The 23557-nt window shown below is 43.7% G+C and overlaps 1 protein-coding gene across 1 annotated transcript in view; it reads left to right on the forward strand.

Annotated features, from left to right (window-relative positions):
* ZBTB40 (zinc finger and BTB domain containing 40) overlaps positions 1-23557 on the forward strand; it is a 345823-nt gene that overhangs the window by 42724 nt on the left and 279542 nt on the right. Inside the window, exons 2-4 of the mRNA XM_085608585.1 lie at positions 4650-6502; positions 10036-10169; positions 21967-22162. Coding sequence (XP_085464711.1) covers positions 4723-6502; positions 10036-10169; positions 21967-22162 — 2110 coding nt within the window. The 5' untranslated portion in view covers positions 4650-4722. The remainder of the gene's footprint in view (positions 1-4649; positions 6503-10035; positions 10170-21966; positions 22163-23557) is intronic.

A 23557-nucleotide genomic window follows, 5' to 3' on the forward strand; every position in this document is an offset into this window, starting at 1 on the left:
GTTGCATTCCCATTGGTGTTTTAGACAGGAGCAACGTGTCATCCGCGAACATTAAAGCGGGAATTCTACGATTAGCCAACCTTGGAGAGTCAATGTCTTTGACTGCCAAAAGTTCCTTAATGAGGCCATTAAGGAGGCGGGGAAAAAGGGTTGGCGCCAAAACGCACCCCTGTCTCACTCCCTTCTCAACCGGAAACGGATCAGTTAACTCTCCATTTTTGCCAAATCTTACTGGCAAATGTATCAAGATGTAAACGTTTCAGAAGATGGCACAAATAATCTGGGACTCCTATATGCACCAACTGCTGGCGATCAACCATATCGAATGCAGATTTTAAATCTACAAAAGTAAGATAAAGACTTCCTCCTCCCAAAGTTACGGTTTCCCAATGGATCAGCTGTAATCTAAACAGCTGATCCATTGTCGAGGTCTTGGGTCTAAAGCCCGCCTGATGTGGGGTTAAAATATTAGAGTCTTCTATCCACTCTTGCAGTCTGCTCAACAAAATGCAGGCAAAAATTTTCTGGGCCACGTCAATAAGGCTGATCGGCCTGTAATTAGCTGGATCAGTTGGAGAACCCTTTTTATGGATCGGGATGATCTCTGCTCCAACCCATGTGGGAAGGAGAGCCATACCTCTGAAAATAGCATTAAAAACAGTTTGGAGATACGGAGCCCACACTATCTGTTCGTTCCTAAACAGGTCCCCTGGAATCCTATCCAGGCCTGGTGCTATATTTGGCAGAACCTTCCCCAGTGCCTGTTGAACCTCTTCCAGCGTGCATAGCGGGGGTTCATCAGTTATCTCATAAGGGAGATCACTGTCCAGGGCGCTTGTTTCTAATGGAGGTGGTTGTTGGCGAGAGTATAGAGTTTCAAAATATACTCGCCAAGTCTCCTGTCCAAGGTTTGGCTGTACTGCGGGGGAACCCTCTGCTGTCCCTGTTCTAACCAGGTTCCAGAAACTCCTGGTATCTTTTTGGTCTAATGCTTTCTAATGCTTTCTTTATGGCCTGCCAATTGTTGGTCTCCCATTCAATTTTTGTGTCTAATAGAGTTTTTTTTAAGAGAGCCCTCGCTTCCCTTATGGCCACTCTTTCTCCTTCCCTAAGTTTCATCAGCAGTGCACTCTTTGTATCCCTGCATAATTTATTATACCAGCTATTACAGGAATTAGCACTATAGAAGAACCCCGCCATAGTTTCAAAGAGGTCATGGTGAATTTTCCCTAGGGAGACATGTGTTTCTAATGCTTCGCTACTGTCGGAGACATCAAATGCCCTTTCCAAAAATGGAACAATCTGATCATACTTACAAGCTAACTCTTCCTGCGATTGAACTAATTTATCCCATCGGACTCGTCGGCCACCTTCAACCTTTGTCAAATTAGAGGATTGGGGGTTGACATTTGCCTGCATTAATTCTTCTTGGTAACTATCCAGTGTTATCACTACAGGGTTATGATCACTTTCCCCACGTGGTTGCACCCTAAAGTTTAGAACTGTATGCCATGTTTTCAAGCTGACCATAATGTAGTCTATTATGGAGGCATGGGCATTTTTCTGAAAGGTGTAATTCCCAGGGTTATCAGCTGAAAACCTGCCATTGCAAGCCCTAAGTGAATGATTAAGGGTGAGTGAAGTCAACTGGAGAACTAGCGGAGTCCATCCCCTCGTGTGATATGCATTGCATGCAGGGATAGCCCAAGCAATATCCTCTTCATGTGTGATTGGGGTTTTTTAGGCCATTAAGAGGTTCGAAATGACAATTAAAATCTCCTCCAATGACCATTTGTGTTCTGTCTGGAAGTGAGGACAAGCAGGTGTCCAAGCTATCCAGTGTCTTAGAAATGTGGCCGTAGCTAGCCGGGCGTGAGTACACATTAATAATCGCCACCTTAGGTGAGTTCCTATGGGAGATAAGCAAACACAGGATATCCGGTGAATGAGTATCCACTCTTCCAACCATACAGTTCAGATGAGTTCGAACCCATACACACAGTCCTCCTGATGGTCTGCCCCTAGCACCCTGGCTGGCCGCCTCCCAGTAGGTCGCGTACCCTACCCTATGTATTGGGTCCAGGGCCCAGGTCTCCTGGAACAGGTATATTTCATGTGCATCTATAAAATCTCCCCAGTCCGGTAGTTCCACCTTGGATTTCAGCCCGGCAACATTCCATGATAAAATTCTTATCCCCTTCTGTGTTACTGCTTGATTAGTGAAAGTATCCTTATCGTATAGGGTTGTAAAGATTAGACCATTCAGCTTAGGATCCATACTAACAGAGGATAGGTGGCTATCGGTCGCTTCCTTATTTGTCTCAATTAAATTGGACTTGTTGTTAAGAACATATACTGTAGTGGTCCTGTTTCTTCTGAAACCCTTACTTCTTTAGTACTTGGGAGTGAGGGTCGCCTCCTCTCTGTTATTAATTAACTCAATGGACCCTGTGAGTTAGCAGTGTAAGGCACTCTATTATTTTCATTAGATGTATAGGAACAGCACACAATATCATATCCATTACCCTGTGGAGACAAACCAGAATATATGCCCTCGGGAATAGGGTTTTAATTATTATGATACAGTCAATCTACCTGATCTAAGGGACTAAATCTATTGTGGAGAGGAATGTCCGTCAGCATCTGTGGGTCACATTCCCTTTCCCCCCTAGGGTTTAAGTTTCTCATTCTCTGTCCTATGAATCGCGGGGGATAGAAATAGCTTAGAGGAAGGCTTTGTATACCTGATGCTGACCAAAGGTTACCCCCTTCACAAATATAGTTGACCGTCCTCTTGTCTCTAAAATTTACCAAGATGCAATCTCCCTTAATATCTTTTACTCTCTGGCCAACCCATTCTACTCTACCAACAAACAGAATTTCACTAATAATATTCGATGGAAGGGGTCTATTCTTGTTTAACCAGTGAGTGACTTTATTTTTCAATGCCAAATAAGATTCCGCTAGACCTTAGGTTGGCTCCGGCATCCCTGCTAAAACCACCACATATGGGCTAGTTGCTGGTGGTAGGTCAATTCTTACTAGAGTTGGTTCAATTCTGGGGTTACTATGTACAATATTAAGGCCTCCTTTAGCTCTAGATTCCCTAGAGACATACTCCAAATCATTGCCAGCAGCATGTGTTGCTAGTCTCATTCCACTCGGTGGCTTGTTTAACTGGGCCCCTGGTCGTATGCTAGCCATATTTGGGGCTGAACCTCCCCCATCCCCTGCTACTTCTATCAGGAGTGTCTCAGGTAGTTGATGCTGGGGTCGCGCCAATGTCGAATTTACGTTATTCTGTACAGCCATCGGTACACTTCCAGAATTACAGGGAGCTGGTACAAGTGAACAAAGTTTTTCCTCAATTATTGACAATCTCTTAGATAATGGAGATAGAGAGTCTGTTATTAAAGCCGCCATTTTACCCCAGAAAGCCTCATCAGGTGTAAATAAAACCTCATTTATAACATTCACATTCGAAGCATCTCGGGTTTTGGTAGCTAACTCTTGTTCTTCAATTAAGTCCAAATTTGTCTTATCATGGTTTTTAGCCAACTTATATACTTTTGGGTTTTCCTCCCTCTGTGGGCCTCCTTTCCGCTTCCTTTTAGCAGCTGGTGTCGTGTCCGTCGAGTGTACATAACTCTCTGCCACCGGAGTAGACATGGACCTAGTTTTAGCACAGGCCGGTGAGTTGTTAGCAGCACCCCCCTTTACACTTGGGACCAGGTGTTGGGAGCATAATAAGCCTGCTTGTACTACTGTATTTTCACTGGGGTTCTGAGATTGCAGGACTTCTACAGGTGAAGTTTCTGTTCCTTGCTCACGACATTGTTCAGGAGATTGTACAAGCATTAAGTCTCCTAGTGACGAGCGTTTTGTTTGAATTGGGTCTAATGACAACCGTCGCTCAGTTATGGCAATTTCATGGGCTAGGACTTTGGAGGCTCTGGTAATGAACTGATCCAGCGTCCCTGCCACACTTCCACCCTTTGTAGCCATTCTCCCCTTGCCCTCTCGCATGGCCATCTGAATGTATAACCCTTCAATGCTATGGTACTGCAATTAAAACCAAGGAGTACAAGTTCCTGTAACTAGCCTTACTTGGTGTGTCCAATGTTAGAGGGGTGGCCCGGTCCTGTCCGGTCTCGATCGTGCTCGAACGGGCTCAAACGGATTCGCCCTTGGCCCGGGCTTCGCCCGGCGCACGTCCGTGCGCGTTCCGCGAAGCGGGAGCGGCGAGCGGTAAAATAGTGGATGGCAAGCTCAGGTGTGGGCAATCAGCAGCAGGCCCCCTGGGATTTGCAGTCCTTGTCACCTCCTCCAAGCACGAAGCGGCTCCCGCGAAGCGGGAGCGGCAAAATAGTGGATGGCAAGCTCAGGTGCGGGCAATCGGCAGCAGGCCCCCTGGGATTTGCAGTCCTTGTCACCTCCTCCAAGCACGAAGGAATGTTTCACTTTTACATTTGTTCTACATACATTTGCTGTTCCTCTACTATAATCTAGTGTGTTAATTGCTGGTTCATATTGATCAAGAGCCACTGACTAGTTCATAGTACTTTGTATGTACTAAACTCCATATAAAAACACATTTGAATTGTGAGAATTGGTTGCTAATCCAATGATTTTTTTTGGTTCCATTTTAGCTGAGGACATAACTGCGATCTGGTACTTCGAAGAAACGTCTGAGAACAAAGAGCCCATTGGTCTGTATAAGCAATGGAACTGCCATATTACAGCAGACAACTTTTGCTACAGCTGCACACTCTATGCAAAGAACAGCACTTTTGTGATTGCACAATTTTCATTGGTACTATTCACTTCCGGGCACATAAACTCATGCTAGCTGCAGCCAGTCTGCTGTTCAAATCCTTGCTGGATGACACAGACACAATCTCAATTGATTCTTCTGTAGTGACAGCGGAAGAGTTCACTCTCCTCTTGGAAATAGTGTACACTGGAAAGTTGCCACCTGGCAAGCATAACTTAACTAAGGTAATCTCGGTTGCTGATGCCCTGCAAATGTTTGACGTTGCTGTCAGCTGTAAGAAATTACTGACTGATCTCGTGAACCGCTCAACACAAAGTCGAACACTTGTTGACAGTTCAGGTCGGCCATCAGATGCAACCAGGAAAGCCATATCTGGGGCACGCCAAGTTAAAGTTTTTGATAATGATGGAAGAATACCTCAAGCATCTGATCATAATACCATGGTTTCAAGCAAAATAAAGTCACTGCCTTTGACAGCTTCGCCAAAAGCAGAAAAATTACCTGACATGACAGTTGGCGTGACCACCTTAGAGACTGATACAATGGCAGCAACGCATGGAAACCCGGGAAAGAAAACTGTTTTTCAGATTTCTAGTGCCACAGTGACTTCTCCAGGAACATTTGGGACAACACCAGCTTTAGAAGATCCGAGTGTGATTGGTGACTTGAACTTTGGCTCCGTGGCTGCTCCCAGCATTTTGAAGCAAATTGCTGCATCGGAAAATGTGGATAATATGAATGGCCAGGCACTATCTCAGCTGATCATTGGATCAGCTCACTCTGAGGTAGCAGTTGGCTCCACACACTCAGAGGTCATAACTTGCTCCACACCCGCCCATTTAATGAAGGTTACAAAACCCTCTGAGGCAGAGTTTGTCGTGGCAACCAATGAACCAACAACTGGCTCATCCTTTGCTAAGGCAACCACTAGCCTGGCCCCATCTGAGGTAACGACTGATCCAGAATCACCTGATATGGCCTTTACAAAGGTATCCTCAAAGGTGGTCTCTGATCTGGAACTCCTTAAACAGATTAATGACTCCAAACCCGTTGAGGAAGTGAAAAGCCCTACCCTCTCTGAGTTGGGGACTTGCCCAGCATCCTCCAAGGTGGTGACTGGCCAGGTGCCCTTTGATGAAGCTGCTCCCTCAGCACCCTCAGAGGCAGTGACTGATCTGGCATCCTCCACATCTGTGATTGGCTCAGCACAGTCGGGGAAGGAGCCTTTCTCTGGACCCTCTGAGGAGGAAGCTGTGGCAGTGCCTGTAAGAGAGATCTCTGTATCGGTGACTAATCTAGAGCCATCTCAGTTGTTGACTTCCGCTATAGTTTCAAATTCAATTTTAGCAACTCCAACAACTTCGGGACCTGAGTTTTCCACAACAGCGTTGGTCACAACAGTAAGTTCAACTGAAGTGAAGCTATTACCCCCTTCAGTTGCACTAAAAGCTGCAGGTAATGCGACAGAGCTTGAAGACACCAACACAATACCATTATCTGCCAAATGTAACCCATCTTCGAATTATGAGGGGCAGCATGGTAGCCACTGTGAAACAACTGAAACTACAGTCATGGAGCAGCAAACACCTACAAGATGCGGCTTAGCAAATGATGAAACAAACGTTCCTGCATTCCAAACGTTTACTACAAGCTGCGATTATGCCACAAGAAAAGATGAAGAGGCGGATACTGAACCTTTAATGAAAAAAAGAAGATTTATTAAAGCAGGTAAAATATTTTCACGCATGGTACACTAACATATCAAACTATTTAAAGGCATTTATGTTGACATTTGCATCATATTACCTGGTCACATGCACAATCATGGGCCGGTGTTCAATGTTCAAAATAAAATGTTTTATGTTTAACGAAAATATAATTCACTGGTTATAGTCTTAAAGGGATTTGCCCCATTATTGGTCATAACAAATATATTTGGCAAATGTTTGATGAATCAAGCATTCTTCATGACTAGCACAAAGTTTAGTGTTACTTTAGTTATTGGTTTTGATAGGAAGGAATCAATCCTGATAGCAATATGAAGGCTCTACACTCTGCAAAAGCAAATTGCAAGTGATATCAGCAACTTGTTGTAGCTGCTTTGAAAACTTGTCTTCATCTACCTGCAGAGTTCAACAGTTCCAGCTCCTTTACCAAACACACATACCATAAGTACCACTGTTCTTCTCCAGTAGTGTTTGAGGAAAAAACAGGAAAGCTTGAGCATTCTGTTATTGGTTCCTGGTGTCATGAAAACTCCAATAACCTGTGGGTCGCACCTGGTGAATGTTCCCAAGCCCTGAAGGAAATATGTGACATTTTCGGGAAAAGAGACTGGCAGGTTTTACTGCCACCTCTACTTTTGGTTAGTAGGGCTGTCTGTTAATCTTCCTTAGCACTGCCATTTGGTGGATGGTGGGGGTGAAGAGTAGGACTCGGCCTCTATTTTTCAAATTGGGAAGAGTCCTTTAAAGGAGACAAGCTTTTTGTAACCCTTCCTAATCACTGTGAGTGTGGCTATTGATTGCTATGTGCCAAATGTTCATACCTTTTTGTGTGTCTGTTGTTGGGGGTGGTCCAGCCTCGAGGCAGCTCTGCAGTGAGAAAGATCAGACCAGTCACAGGCTGAGTTTGGAGGTCCTTCTAAGAAGGGCATATTAATAGAGAACCCACCCACATTGGTTCTGAAATTTGCAGACCGAGAATACACATCTCCTGATTGATATACCTGTATGATAGTGGAGATGTTTACCCGCTTATTGTTCTCCATAGAGTACCCGGAAGACTGCTGTGCAATGAGAGATAGTGTCTGCTTGACAGCCAGATTCCCAGAGATGAGGGATGCCCCCTGGAGTCTGATGTGTAGGAAGAGCTGTTACACTTCTCCTGGGACACGCGGTATGTACCCAGTTGTCTGAGAGTAGAAGGAAGTAGCAAGAAAACCCTGTAGGATTAAATTATCAGCATGCACAAGAGTTGTTAACAAAGAAGTTCTGCCCACCTGAGACTCTAGAGAGGGTAAACGGTGTGCTCCTGCCTTGGAGCCCATCCTAGTCTATGAAGTGAAGGATCCGCTGCACCTACTGAAGTGTGCAGAGACGGACCCCCTGCTGTCGCAGCCCAAGGCATTAACCCCCTAATGTCCCTGAGCAGTTTGCAGCACTGAAGTATTGACTTTTGCCAAGCCAGTGGAATTTCCTTAAGTATGCATGACCGGTGTTTGTAGTGGTTAGTCTGCATCTCTTACCCAACGTGTGCCGGAGCAGGCCACTGTTACTGACGCTGCTACCTCGTAACATTTGCTCAGTATGTGCAGAGTGAACTGTGTCATCACAACTCTGACTGCCTGATCGAATTGCGTCGGCGCAGTTGAGATTGTAAAGCTCGTAGAAGCTGCCTAGCTTACTAACCGAACCTGAAACCCAAATTGCAAGGCATCGTTATCTCGACACTCAGGAGATCTGTCCAGCTGAGCCTCCGACTCAAAAAACAGCACCGAGCAGGCGCAACTTCTCTGAGTGGAGTGAGGACACACTTTGAGGCCTAGTAGAGGCCTACCAGATGACTCTTAATCGGTGAGAAATCTAATACTGAGAGTGCATGACTCTACCTATGTAAGGTGAGAGTATTGCAGCTGTGCTGTAGCCACACACTAGATTTGCCCTATTGTAGCCAGAGACTGATGAGGACTGTTCAAAACATTTAGGATTTACTCGAAATACAGACTCCTCCTCCCTGAGGTTTTAGTAATTTTTGGACAATCCTTGCAGAGTATGAAGGAGAAGGGTGACGGGCCGCTACTCTTTTCGGATTTGGACTTGCATAAACCAAGTACCCTGAGAGGGATAATCGAGAAAGATCTTCTGCAGTAAGGCTGCCAAAGAGCAGATCTTTTTTTGTTAGTCTTTTGCTTCAGCAACAAGACTTTTAAACAGCCATTGGATATAAAGTGCAATTCCTTGGACTGTTTCTGGGACAAAGAAGCTACAATGGCTCAATCCTGTGAAGGAGAATTATATATTCAGTATTTCCGTCCAGAAAATACCAATTTTACCACACGCAGTCTGCAGGCACATCACAGGAGCCCAAATACTCTATATTCAAGCACACACAAAGAATGTAAAAGACCAGTTATTAGAGACTAAGTAGGTTTTTACCAGAGTGTCAGTAAGTTTTCCCCGCCACCCATAATAGATGTGAAAAAATCTGTTTCCTGAATGATTCTGCTGCAACCCTGTGCCAGTTCCCCCGATTCTGGTTTGATGGGGCAGTATTTACTCTCTACTAAGGACTTGTATACAGTTTGGGTATATGCTCTGTGCAGCAGAGCTTGGCGTTCTTCAGTGGATGTCAAAAGAAAACCTTTATCAGCCTCTGATCTTCCAGGTTTTTAGGTTAAATGAGAAAAAAACGACAGGGCAGGCTGCATGAAGGAAACGGGGTGTGAAGGACTTCTGTACACAAAGGGCAGTGAGTTATGCTCTCCAAAATATGATATTCTGTTTTCAAACATTATATACCCAGTATTTCCCATCATTTATTCCTCATGTCTTCGTCCTGCCTGAGTTCAAGAGATCGTTAATTCCCACCCCTACTTTCAAGTGGAAATCTCCTATCTTGTCACAAATCCAGCGACCAGAATTGTGGAGCTTTATATACCTAGTGTAATTTCAATTGCCTTTGAAATAATTGTAAAACACTTTTTAAGCCACTGACACAAACTCTACTTTCTTGTGTATCCCATGTAGGTGGAGAAAAGGAAAATGAGTAATTGTAGACCTAGACAACTATTTATTTTAAAGATTTGTAACACGCACAGCAGAAGCAGTAAGGTGGAGAATTTAGGAAGTCTCAGATTAAAAAAAGCCGGGTCTTCAAGCCCTTACAAAAAGCCTGCAGTGATTTACAAGTTCTCAGTTGTTCTGGAAGGGAGTTCCATCATTTTGGGCCTAAGTAAGAGAAGGTATATAAGGAGATACACAATTGAGTGCATATACTTTTCAGACATAAAATAGTACCTCACGCATACCAAAGGAAGGCACATTGATAAACCAATTAGCCATTGGCCAGAGGTGAAAGAGTAGTACTGCTCCGGGTGGAGCCAAAGGCTACTCTATGTAACAATATTTTTCAGAGATACCTGCACTGTCAAGCCAGACCTAAAAATGAATGAAAAGACGTTGACCTTATTGTTGGGAACTCTGGCAACAGTAAGTCAATAGTAAAAACTACAACACAAACCTTTGTCTTTCTTCTTGCAGAAGATATGGGGAGCAAAAGTGACTTGGATGTTTTGCTTCAGTACGAACATGTCTTTACAGAAGCACTTTCCAACAGCCCTACTTTACTCAAAAATCTGGTAGACGGTAAAGAAATGGAGGAGAGTGAAAAGCAGGTGATTTCCATGTGTCTTTAAATCTTGAGACTCATACATGTTCTTTCTAGTCAAAGACGTACAGGTGCTTGATGGGAGCTGTATATTGTTTGTAAGCAGCTTAACTCGAGAATTACTTGATGCTTGGTACCCTAAGTGACACTGCTTTAGTTGCATAATTTCAAATCCTGACGTAGATTATATTCTGTTTTCATTAAACCCTAATTCTCCCTATAATTGTTAGTGACTATAGTGACCAGAGTTGATGCTAGAGAATGAAATGTAAATGCAATTTTTGTGGTTTTGATTAAAAGAAAGGCCATTATAGTTTTTTCAGTTATAAAGCATTACTTTCTAACAACTTAACACGTAGCATTTTTGTTGATACTTGTGAACATCCTGTTCATTGTTTTTTTTTAACAGATCTTTCTCTCTGTGCTGATGAAACTATCAGCAGTTTCTGAGTATGACATTCAAAGGTGTTGGAGAGCACATGCTGAGTTTGGTACATGAATGTGAGAGATTGGAATAAGAACCGTAATGGTACAAGCCGCTAAAATGCAAACACGGTAGCTGCAGACAATAAGAAGATGTTGAAAAACAGAAGACTATGCAATTCACGTTTGTTTTAATATTGCACACTGATACATAATGAGAAACCTTGTTCTGTCGTTCTTTTAGCACTGATATTTTTGAGGAAACTGATTGACTGCATACGCTTCCACAAGTGCAAAAGTATAGAAACAAACTGCATTTGTAAATTAAGAAAAAATCTATACAAAAACTAACTCCAGCGTCACACTCCAAACAAACAAACGATTATGCCTGTCTTTCTGCTTTCCATTCCTTTCATTGAGCTTGTTGGCATGAGGAACAGAGGTAAATGGTGTATTTGTGTACATTGCACATTCTTTAATAACTCCTTTTTTCAACTATTGTGTTATTCGTCTTTTGCCTGGACATACTTGGTGCTTGCCAAAGGTTTCAGATTGTGAGCACTGGGCTTTGAAGTCCTCCACACCACTGTGAACCCCTCACATTTCTGTCACTCTGGAGACCTGTGGCAATTTCTGTCACAGCTCTCAAGTATTACCTCCTTTATAATGGCAACAATTGTCCGGTACCAATGACGGCCAACAGTGCCAGCTCTTCATGTTTCCCACCAGTGCCATCTTACTTTGCCCACTAGCCTTGTTTTTTTATCTTGTCGATCAGTGCCCTCTCGTCATATTTCCCACCATTTCTAGCTCCACATTGACTGTCTGTAGTATACTGGTGTTTAGAGTGATGCACCGTTCCCTCTTCTCTGCCTTGCTGCTCAGCCAGTGTGGATGTACTGTGGAATGTTGGAATGTGAGGTGAGGTAACAGAATGCTGGAATGCCTGAGTGTGGTGTGTTAGTTGAGAGGATGGGCTGGGCAGCAAGGAGGCTGCTCCTGGTGGGGCTCTACTCTGTGATTCTGTACTGAAGACCTAAACTTCATCAATAAACCTACTTAATTATTATACACCTCGGCTACATTTGGACTTATTACATTTGGTGACGATCTGGAAACAATCTACGTGTACCTTCTCATAGATTACAAATTTTGATTTCTGAAGAAACTACTAGGTAACTACATGAACCTCCTGAAACTTTAAGCTACGGATTTTAATGAGACTTTGCACCCTTGAGCCCCACCAGTGACCCTGCTATCGGTTGGCCACAACTGAAGTGTGCCAGTTCATGCTTGCAGATCCTCCTGCCTACCTGACCTGCTGCCTGCAGATCCTCCTGCCTACCTGACCTGCTGTCTGCCAGTTTCTGCGACATCGGTCGCCCTCATTTGGTTAATTCCTGCTCAGTTTAAAGAACTGGTGATGAAAACTAGAACCGACACAAGAAACGTCAACCGGGTCAGTGAGCCCTGTTCTGGGTTCAAGAGTTTAGAACTAACGAAGGAGAGCTAAAACGGGAGAAAGAGACCAAGAACCGGAGTATGAGAACGAGATCTGGTCAGTGTTTCACAAGCTTTAACAGGTCGGGGGGTCAAGAGCCGAGCAGAAGTGTTAATTTAACTTTTCTTCAATTTAAATGGCGTTCGAATTTTTTTGATGTTACCGGCGTGAGTGAATGGATATTTGCTGCCATCTACTGGAGGTCAGTTTAACTTTTATTTGCCAGCATTTTCATTTTTATTAGGTCTCGCCTGAGACAGCGCTTTAGCGCTGCTCTCGCGAGAGCTTTTGTTAAAGGGGGATCTGGAAGTGCAAACGAGTGCTTTTCAGGCCTCCAAATACAGTGCATGTGCGCCGGGCGCGTGCACCATTTGGCAGCCTGAAAAGCACTGCGTGATCACTTTCACTCACGGCCGCTTTGATGTCCTCAGTGAGCCGCGCGTCCACTGAGGACATCAAAGCCGCCGTGAAAGTGCACACCATTTGCCACCCCCTTCCTGCTTGTTGAAAAGCTTTAAAGTGTGCATGTCTTTTTCTTCAATAAATAAAACTATTTGTGCTCACTGTACTTCTAGCCTTTTTACTCTCAGCCATAAAAACAGCGGACGGGGACTTGCAGTTTGTGCATTTACTGTCACCAGCGCCGAAAAGGTGCAGGACATTCTCTTGCTAGGAAATGGGGGCAGATCCTTCATATCCGTGCTTCTCTCTTTGTCAGCCTCCATGCACTGGTGATAACGCCTTGCAAGTTACAAAATGTCTTCTTTGTGACTCAGCTTTCCAGAATCTCCTCTAACTTTAAGCTCGCTTTACACATTCTGGGCCTCAATTCGATGTTTTACTTTGTTGCAGAATTCATTTTTTTATTCGAAACTTCAATTATCTTCCACTACCTGAAAAGATAGCGCTCTTTTTCACCTACCATGTGCTATTTCTTATAACATATGTGTGGGATTTTTTCACACTTTACTGTTCCTCTTATTTTTTTTTTCTTTTTTGCATAGGAGACACGGGATTTGGTGGCTAGCTTCAAGCTATGCTAGCAGATGCTATTAAGTGTCTCTTTCAAACTTATATGCATTCCAGCCGTCGCGCCATATGTTCTTTGTGACCTTTCTTAAACAAAACGGAGCCGCAAGAAAAAAAGCCACCGAGATAATTCAACATTGGAGCGCTGAAAAGAGGATATTATTACACAGGCACCTAATCTATACAATATTTAAGGAATTTAAATACAGTAACGAGACGGGGAGAACTCATTGATGTCTTCTCGATCGTAAGTACAGCCTGACAATGAAATTCAAAAGACACACCCGGTCAACTTGCGCACACACATTCACACAGAATGCGCACAGGGCGGGGCTCGGAGTTGTAAGGTCTTTTGCAATGTGCAGTGCAATAGGTCTCGCATTTACGCGAGTTTGAGCTATTGACATTACAAATATTAATGCCTTTTTTTTTTCAGCATAAATAAAAGGCATTGTTATTTACAATGCCAATAGCTGAAACTCTCGTAATTGCGAGACCTATTGCATTTCAAATGCTTGTAATGAAAAACGTTTTCCCGAGCACCTTATCAGCCATTGTCAGTTACCGTTAATTGCATGTGACATTTGAATACGGCGCGAGGCACCTTCTTTCGTCGAGCCATAGTCGCGTAATCTGCCTGTATCAAAGGATCTTCCCTGTGTGACGTGCCTTCTCGGCGTCACCAAAACTCTTTGATAATGGTTGGATCGTGCTCCTGCCGAGAGCCACCCTGCTCTACGTCCTTCTACGTGCCGCCATTTTGCGATAAGAGGCACCATCTCTTCACAGGAGTCACTCTGTTTCTTCATAGCGTCCTTTGCCAACCACGTTATCATTACTTCTGCGATGTTCGTTTCAATGAGTAAGTGACTGATTTTGTTTACTCAGTTCAACGCACGGGTGTCAAGGTCGCTGCTTTGTGGTCAGTGTGCTTCGAAAATCACTTGCTGCAGCTTTACAGGACTCCAACTAACATTCTATTGTTAGCCAACAAATGAAGTAAACGAAGGTTGAACACTTCAAAAAACGGCAATACTGAAGGAGTACTGGGTCATACATCAAGGCTTTAGACTGTCATCTGTGCGGCGAAGTTATGAAAGTTATATTTAAACATTTTCTACAAAGTGGTCTCTCATTCAATGTCGTGAGAGCCACCTATGTTCTTTATTTATACTGTGTTTAGAGCACCATCTACTGGGCATGTTATACATCAACAAAGTTCTTTTATTTCTAACATGCATTTCTCCTTTTAGGGAATTAATTTGTATACAAGTTTCTGGATGGGAATTTTCATTAATTTATCTCTTTTCACTATGGAAATTCAAGTTTTACGTGTGCATAATGAAACTTATGCCTTTTTTTTTTAAACATATCCTATTGGCGCAGTTAAAGTACCTGTCTTTCATTTTTCTATGGTGACATCTTATCTTAAAAGTTTATCTAATTTTGACATAAGTTTGAAATGTATTTCAGGTAATCCACATTATTAACCTGTATTTGTTTGATGTTTTTCTTACTTTCTTCTTGATATTGCACATCTTGTTTATTCTCATGTCTATTTTAAAATGTAACAGTTTGCATTTATTTCAAGAGTTATTGGAGCGAGATTTTCTTTAAGGGCTCCACCTGTGCATATTTACTGTGCGTGGATTAGTTCAAGGCTTATGTTGTAATAGCCTTCTGGTTATGTGACTTTCCACTAGTACATGGATATGTCACCTATATTGTTCTACAAGGTTTATGTGGTAATAGACTTTTGGCTATGTGACCTTCCACCGGTACGTGGATTTGCCACCTAATTGTTTTTACATGATTCCTTACAGTGCTTTGTTTGCAGAAAGTTTTAGTTATGGGACTATCATTGATTATAATATATACCATGATAGCCTACTGGCTATGTGATATTCCACTTGTGCGTGGATATGTCACTTTGGGGTATACGTTTTGAAAGGCTTCTGGCTATGTGATATTCACTTGTGCGTGGAAATATCACCTGCAGTGTTTCTACTTGTTACTTTACTATACGGTGCTGGATTTACAAATCCACTGTGCATAGGATCTACTGCTATGTTTTTCTGACAGAGTGTGTTTTTCATTTTTCCACATGGTACCTGTGCGTGATTTCACACTTTTTACTGTCATGTTGGATTTAAATTAAAAATCTAACAGGGTGTAGTTTTCACCTCTTTTTCTTCTCTCTAGTTTCCCTCCTCCAGGGATTATGTGTTGGATCATAACCAACCTTTTCCTTGTGTGTGTGAGTAAGAGAGTCCTTCTTAGTGTCTCTCGTTTGGGAGTGCTTTGTCTTTTAATTGTTGCGCTAATTCTTTTCATTGGTTGACATTCACTGCTTATCATCTTCATGCTAGTCTGGCCAACTGGTGTGTTCTGCTGGTAACCCTGATGTCAAGTTCTTGTTTTGTGGTGAGAAATATCCTTTTTCTCCCATTCTCTTCCTTATTTTTGTGAATTCTGTTTCTTCTTCAGACCTTTGTCGCAAGATCTATCTTTTATTGAAATTATTGTTTAGCGTCTTGCATTTACTATTACTATTCATCATTTGCTCCATAAAAAGGGGAAGAGGCGTGTTATTTCATTTTTTGTTAATTAATGCAATGTCTTCGCTCTTTTGGATTATTGCATGTCTTTTCTCTAAATGCTTTGGCAGAATTTTTACACCTATGTTTATTTATGCTATTACTATATTTGCTTTTGTTGCTGTTTATTAAAGGGGGAAGGTGTGTAGTATACTGGTGTTTAGAGTGATGCACCTTTCCTGCTTCTCTGCCCTGCTGCTCAGCCAGTGTGGATGTACTGTGGAATGTTGGTATGTGTGGTGAGGTAATAGAATGCTGGAATGCCTGAAAGTGGTGTGTCAGTTGAGAGGATGGGCTGAGCAGTAAGGAAGCTGCTCCTGGTGGGGCTCTACTCTGTGATTCTGTACTGAAGACCTAAACTTCATCAATGAACCTACTTAATTATTATACACCTCGGCTACATTTGGACTGATTACACTGTCAGTGACTGCTTCCCACATTGCACTTCAGTGTCTGCTCCCCACAATTCCAGCCCTTCCAAGTACCAACAAGTGCCATCATCTCACCCTAGACGTCATTGCTTATTTCTCGTACCACCAACCCACCACTGCTATATGCTCAACTCACCCTTCCCACCAGCAATAGGTGGTTCCCACTCGGTGTCCATGTCTAGTTTGTATCCGACAACTTGGTCCCACTGGGGCAAAATGTATGTATTTCCTCACTGTGGAACAACATAATTGGTAAACAAAGAGGGATTACTGACTCATTAAATTAAGGAGATTACTTCTACTTGATAAACTTGATTTTTGCTTAAATACCAACTGTTCATACTGCCTACCTGCACCAACACATACTACTCACCAGCGTTTGTGTCATACATTGCTGAAGAAGGCGCTGCTCAGGAGTGCAGACAACTCATTTTGCTGACCAGTAGAGGAGGCATCCATTGCCATCCATTGCAAGCTGCTTACAGATTTTTCCAGGGCCATGATTGCAGGCTCCTCACAATTTCCACCTGCAGCAACTCCTCACACAACTCATCAGTGCCAGCTCTTTTCACTGATTGCCAAAGATCACCTCTCACTGCCATCTTAGTATACTAGCTTCAAGCCATGGTTGCTAATCATACTGTCCCCATGTGCCATTCCCTCCATTGCCAACCAGTGGATGCTCCTCACACGGCCAAGCAATGTTATCTTCACACCATTTTCTAGTGCTAGTTTCTCACACTGTGTGGTATCCCAGCTGCAGTGCATGCATCCAGTACCATAGCAACTGGGTGATGCTCTGTAGTGGGATTCCAGAATATTGGGTGAGCTGATAGGCAGTTAGAAGGAGAGCTGAACATGTTGTGAGATGTACCTGCCCCTCTAGTGTCAGTTCATTCCACTGTCCATCACAATCAAGGTCCTTCCACTGTGCACCAGTGGATGAGCCTTGCAGGACCTTCAAATTTACTTAACTTCCTCTCCTGTGTCTAACTGTGGTATTTTGACTAGTCGGTGTTAAGCCCTTCCCTGTGGCGTCATGTTTTTATTAACCTAAGTAAGGTATCTGGAACATGGAATAGAGAATGTGAGGAGGTCATGATTCTGTCATAATGCGATGGGGAGATGAATGTTAACGAAGGTTCCAAGTATTGTGAGTTGCCATGAAGATGTAGCTGAATGATGTGCTGTCTTGGATTAAATCCACCTTTGATTTTCAGTTTGTTTTCTTTGATTTCTCTGTGACATTGGTGTACCGTTGTCACTGGCGACAAGGATGAATTGATAGTAGATTGAAGCATACTATATTTTATATCTGGTACAATTCCTTTTTAATTGTTCAGAAAGAGAAAGTCTAATTCTTTGTTGTGCCTTCTGTGGATGAACAAAATGAGCTGTTGAGACCTTAATAAAGAGGGTTGGAGACTGAAAGAAGAAAGTAAGTCTATAAGGGAGAAAAGGTTTGATGGATTTCTCAGCCTATGCGGGTATTTGTGTATGCTGTTTAAGCAGAACAAGGATTTGTATAGACTTTGGAAGGACTCCTTTCCTGTAAAAATATGGGCCAATCATCAACTAAGGATGAGAAAGTAAAGCGGAAAAAAAATAGGATTCTGCATGTGGCCAGTCTACTAGAGTCTCTTCCAGAATTTTTCAGTGGCAGGTGTTGTTGAAATCTATAGTTGAGTGACTTTTACTGTATTGACATGTTTTACATTTATTTAGGGGTTTTGATATTGTTTTCTTTCTAATCGCTTTTTCTTTTGCTTTCTGTATTATACGTTCTGGTTCGCTAGACTTATTTTTGTTTTAGTAAAAACAAAAAAGGGATGCATGTGATGACTAAAACCTCATTGGAACCTCTAATGGAGAAGGTGAGGAGTTCATGATCTTGTCAAAATGTGAGATGAAGATGAATGTGAATTAAGATTCACAATGAAGCTGTTGGTGAAAGAGGCACTTTTTTACGATTGAACCTACCTTTGATGGTCAGTGTTTTTCCTGTGATTTCTTTGTGTTATCGCTGCACCTTCCTTAGAATTCTTATGTTCATTTGTGTTTCCTTTCATAAACTTTCCCCACTCTCTTTTGCTGAAAATGTATCCTCACGCCTCTATCTTACTCTCCTACTCTTCCTCTGACATCAATAGTACTGTCTCCTGCTAACCTTCTAATTCTTATCTTCCCTGTCTTACTCTCTGTGTCATAACCCCTTTCAGAGGGCAAGCAGGAGCTATTGAATCCAACCATGTAGTTTAAGCACTGTTACTCCTGATTTCCCAGGGCCCGACCTACTATAGATCCTGAGCAATTGGGCCAAGTACCCCTTCAGCAGTTGACTCTTAGTAGTAGTGCGGGTCGAGCAGCCCAAGGCTTTTTGTGGGGGTGGGAGTGGGGTTAGGTAGATACAGGGGGTGAACACAGCCTCACAACTCAAAGTACGTTCAATTGCAGCAAGAAATCATTGTCCAGTCAAATGCTGTCTTTATGACAAAAGTAGTATTAATATGTGTACACAAAGTGAAACAGCATACAGAAACAGGTCAGGCTCGAGTGTTTAATAGGCAGGTACATGAGTCCTACTTCCCTCTCACTAGTGGTAGTGGTTATTCCCCATTCACTAAAGGCACCCTTCAGATTGGGGCCCACTAGCAGTCCTAGTCTCAAGAGTTTGACTCTTTTAGAAAAGTCAGAAGTGTTTCAGCACCATCTGGCAGGCAAGTCCCCGTGAGCCTTCCAGCCCATCGATTAATCTTACCGCCACCAGCAGTGATTGCACGACCGGAGACTCCGAAAGCATCTCACTCACTGGTGTGGTGGCTTCAGCGGCTGCCTTCAGTGAGTGTCACTCGCGGCTCTGCCGGGGCTGGGTGTCCTCAACGCTCCTTCCGGTGCAACTGTAAGTTTCCTTGGATCCTTCTCAAAGGTGTGGTGTGGGGGTGGGGGGAGTTTCGATTCTCTGTCAGGGATCTGTCCCTTCTCCACTGCGACCTCTCTGTGTCGGCATGTACCAGACTGCAATCCTTATTCCTTCTGGTGACATCCTCTGTCACTGACTCTCCAGCCGCATACAGGCAACAGCCTGATCAGAACATCTCCCTTCACGGCACCCCAAATTTGGTTTATAGTGTCCCCAACTTACAGGCAACGGCCCCATTGTCACGGTTAACTTCACTGTGGCCCACTCTGGCATATGAGCTCGCTGGCAGTTACAGCGTCCATGGGCGACAGCCCGATCGGCATGGTAGTCCTCTGCTCACACCTCGCTCAGGGATCCATTTGGCAGAATCACCCACTGGACCTCGCTCCCACCGGTGATCTCCTCTTTCTCACAGGGCACATTGGTCTTGGCAGGCACTGGTGCTCCAGAGCAAGTGGTCTTGGATATTCCCTGGGCGATGTCCCCGTACCCAGCTGGGAGACTGGCAAGCCTAGCCCCCTCCCCAGTCCTGGTCACAGGCAGAAGACTTGCAGAGCTTCTCCTCCTTGCAAAACCCATATTCTTATAATCCATTTCTAGATACTAAAAGTAATTTAGGGTCTGAGTCTATCAAGTTTGTGTTTGGGGTCTGCTTCCTTTTGAAGTGCCCTTTCCTCTGCACTGCCATTCTTCCAGAAGGCAGTTTGTCACAGCAGGAACGACTCCACATCTAATAGCTCCACAGCACGGGCCATGGGAGTGGCTAGAGGTTCACATCCTAATGTCCGCCACCGCGATATGTGCATCAAAAGGTTACTCCAGGGCCTCTGCCCTACTCTTTATGATTCTCTTATCAGTCCTATCTCTTTCCTGAGATGTGCTCAGGCTCTTTTCCAGTGACCTCTCTCTGAATCAAAGATCACCCTTTGAAATGTATTCAAAAGCCTTGCTCTTCTTCCTCCAGTGTGTGTGTCGCACCCAGCTCATAGGAATGCAACAATTCGCAAATCTGTCTTGGGTGATTTCTGTACCTCCACAAGGTCCTCCAGTCAGTGTCAGGTCTCCCATAATGGAACTCAGAGTTGAAACATCCATGTATTGCACTATTCTCCGGCATACATACACTCAGCACATGTATATTACCACATGCCTGCTCGCCGCACAGCACTTCATACTAACTTGATGTAGGCAAAGGGTGAGTTAAGCCCCAAAACGCAGGCCATGGGAGTGGCTAGAGGTTCACTCCTGAGTGTCCAAGTGATATGTGTATCAAAAGGTTACTCCAGGGCATCTGCCCTACTCTTTATGCTTCTCTTATCAGCCCCAGCTCATTCCTGAGATGTGCCCAGGCCCCTTTCCAGTGACCTCTCTCTGAATCAAAGAGCACCCTTTGAAATGTACTCAAGAGCCTTGCTCTTCTTCCTCCAGTGCATGTGTCCTAGCCAGCTCATAGGAATGCAACAATCCTCAAATCTGTCTGGGGGAATTTCTCTAACTCCTCATGCTCTTCCAGGCAGCCCAAGGTCTTCTAAAATTAAACCCAGAGTCGAGTTCTCCATGTATTGCACCGTTCTCAGATGCACATACACCCAGCACATGTATACTCCCACCTACCCGCAGCACATCACTTCCTTCTAACTTGATGTAGGCAAAGGGAGAGTTAAGCACATAGCAGCAGAATCTTATATGAGTGAGCCTGTAGGCCTCATTTCTGTGATACTAGTTAAAAAGGGCCTGTTCACTTCTACTGATCTCTACATGACATGCTGCCAACACCACGTTCTTGCTACTTAACTCCTGGCAAAGGCAGTAGCCTTTCACCACTATGATGGTAGTGCTTAGGACACCCCTTCTGGTCCAGTAAGACAGCAATCGGTGAGCCTATGTTAGGTGCACACTCATTATCCGTATTCACCCATGACAACAAAAATCAGAGCAGGGATCCAGACAGTATTGCAGATGGGGCACTCAGGCCAGGGGTATACGTCCGTCCCCATGCAAAGGACTTTTCCTTTCCAACACTCTGTTTTTATTTCTTTCTCTTTCAATTCCATATTTTTTTCTCCTCCATCTCCTTAAAACCGTCCTCATCATCTTCTGGCAATAGTTTGCAGCTCATTGACTTTGTATGCCTGTCCCACACACATGTTACCAATCAGAGTAGCGGTTTGGGTGATTGGGCTCACAGGGCTGTGTATCACATGCACCTCTGTGATTTAGTAGCAAATCTCAGTGAGGAACTGATTGGTACTGGCACACTCTTCATTCGTAACTCTCTAGTGACCCTCAAAGATGATACAAATTATTTTTACGTATATTAGTATTTACATAAAAGGAAAACTTCTGTACCGAATACTCAATTTACCAGGCTAATACATTTTAATAGAAAGTTTGTATTGGACCAACATTTTTCATCATGGAACAGATATGAATAGATATAGGTTGACCAGTTGAGAGCTAATGCCTCCACTTGTCCTGATTGTGTGACACAATCAAATAAAAATGCATCTCTTGCAAAGCATCAAATCCTTTTTAAAACCAAAGCTATTGGCATTGTCACTGATTGTACTGATTTTGGTTTCATACTTATTAGATGTTGTGTCTTGGACAAGACCTCCCAATAATTCTATTTTTTGTACTTTGCTTCCCACCTGTTTTTGTAGGCTGCTCAGATTTGATAATCTGAAGATTTAGTTTTTTTCATTGACTGGATTAAGATATTAGGCTTCTCAAGAAAAGTAATTTTTTATTGCTTACTATTGGTTTGGTTACCAAGTTGATAATACAGGAATGGATGACTGAGTTCATAATGCATGAATTTCCCATTTCTATGAGAGACCTTTATTTGTTTACTGTGCCTTATCCTGCATATCCTCTTTGGATTTTTTTTAATTACAATTTAGATGTTGCTGCAAAGTTATCAAGGCAGAGAAAGCGAATCGGCCATCAAGAAAATCCTAGAGAAAGTGAAGGATGGACAGGCTGCGCATGCTCAGACTGTTCTGTACATGCTGGAGCTCTGCAGGGACACCCACCCTGCAGTGGAAGAAACACTCCTTCACCGAAAGCAGAGGATAACGGAGTGTGGTCAGCTAACTGGTAGGATTCAATGTAATTCCTTTTGTTTTTACTGGCCTTTCCTGAGCTTTCTTTATAGAAAACCGTTTTCATATAAGTGTGATGTCTACCAGAAAAGTAAGTGAATTGCACTTTTTAGGTTTCGCCTGCACAGGGCTCGCGCTGTGCTTGAGAAATCTATTGTTTAAAAAAATGTAAATAGTTTTATTTGTCCTCATATAACCATAGTGTTGCATTCTCGCTTGGCTCCGCTGCTGTAAGCCACCCGAGCCAGGCCATCTCCTGGAGCGGTGTCTCAGTGTAATCATGGGAGCTCATTGTCCATCTGAGAATCCTTCCTAAATTCCATACTGTCTAGAGAGATCCGCCCATATCCCGGGAGGCCTTCCAATCTTACACCCCATATCCGACCACCCAAGTCCAATCGACCACTTTATTCCAGTCGGCAGTATTTGTTGGGATGCATCTGTCCACTGTTTACAGATGTCCCTCCTTGCTAAAAGTATCAAGTAGAACATGAGATCCCTTTGCTTACAGCTCAATAGGCTACGGGAGGTCTTATCTATTTAGGCTATCGTTGCCCCTAAAATATCTTTTAAGATGGTCTCAATGTTAATCCAAAACACTTTAATACTAGGGCACAAAACGAAAATGTGTTCATCATTAGTTTTTAAAAGACCACACCTTCTACACCTGGAGCTGGGCGGAGAAGAGAACTCGGCAATTTTTTGTGGGGTCCAGTATAGTCTGTTAATAGTGAAGAAGTGGTTTCGCTTCAGGTTCGCTGGCTTGACGATCGAATACAATAATTTCAGAGAGTCACGCCACATTGGTTGTAAGTCCATCCCCTGAAAGATATCTCCCCACTCCATATATGGAGACTTAATTTTCTTATCTTTCGCTACCTGGAGTTTCCAGTACCATGGTGCCCTCCTTTTTTTTTTTTTCTTCATCTTACATCCTGGATAGAGGACTCAAACTCCCCCCTCCCCCCCCTCAGTCTCCTGTACCGAAGACATATTGATAATCGGAGGAAACATGGCGGCCGCAAGGTAAACGTGCGCCAGCTCGCCCAGGAGGACAGCAGTGTTTTTTTTTCTTTCTCCGTGTCAGCAGGCTTAATCAGCCCCCACTAACTCCAGGCACTCATTTACCTGTGACACGTTCCCGATGGGATTGCTGCGGCAGGCGTTTGGAGCATCTGCGGTGGGTCCCAGTCCTGAGGCAGTGCCTGGTGATTCGTGCTGGGAAAGCACGGCACAGGAGCTGCGTTGAAGCAGGGCAGCCAGCGTGTGGATCTGGTGCAGCGGCAGTGGAGTCAGAACAAGTCGGAGGGACGAGCAGAAGGACTGTATGCAGTCTGCTGCAGTTGTTTAGGTCTTGTCTAAGCAGTGCTTGCGCTGTTTCTTCGAGACA

This window comes from Triturus cristatus, chromosome 1_2 (assembly GCF_964204655.1).
Source record: "Triturus cristatus chromosome 1_2, aTriCri1.1, whole genome shotgun sequence".
Taxonomy (NCBI): Eukaryota; Metazoa; Chordata; class Amphibia; order Caudata; family Salamandridae; genus Triturus; species Triturus cristatus.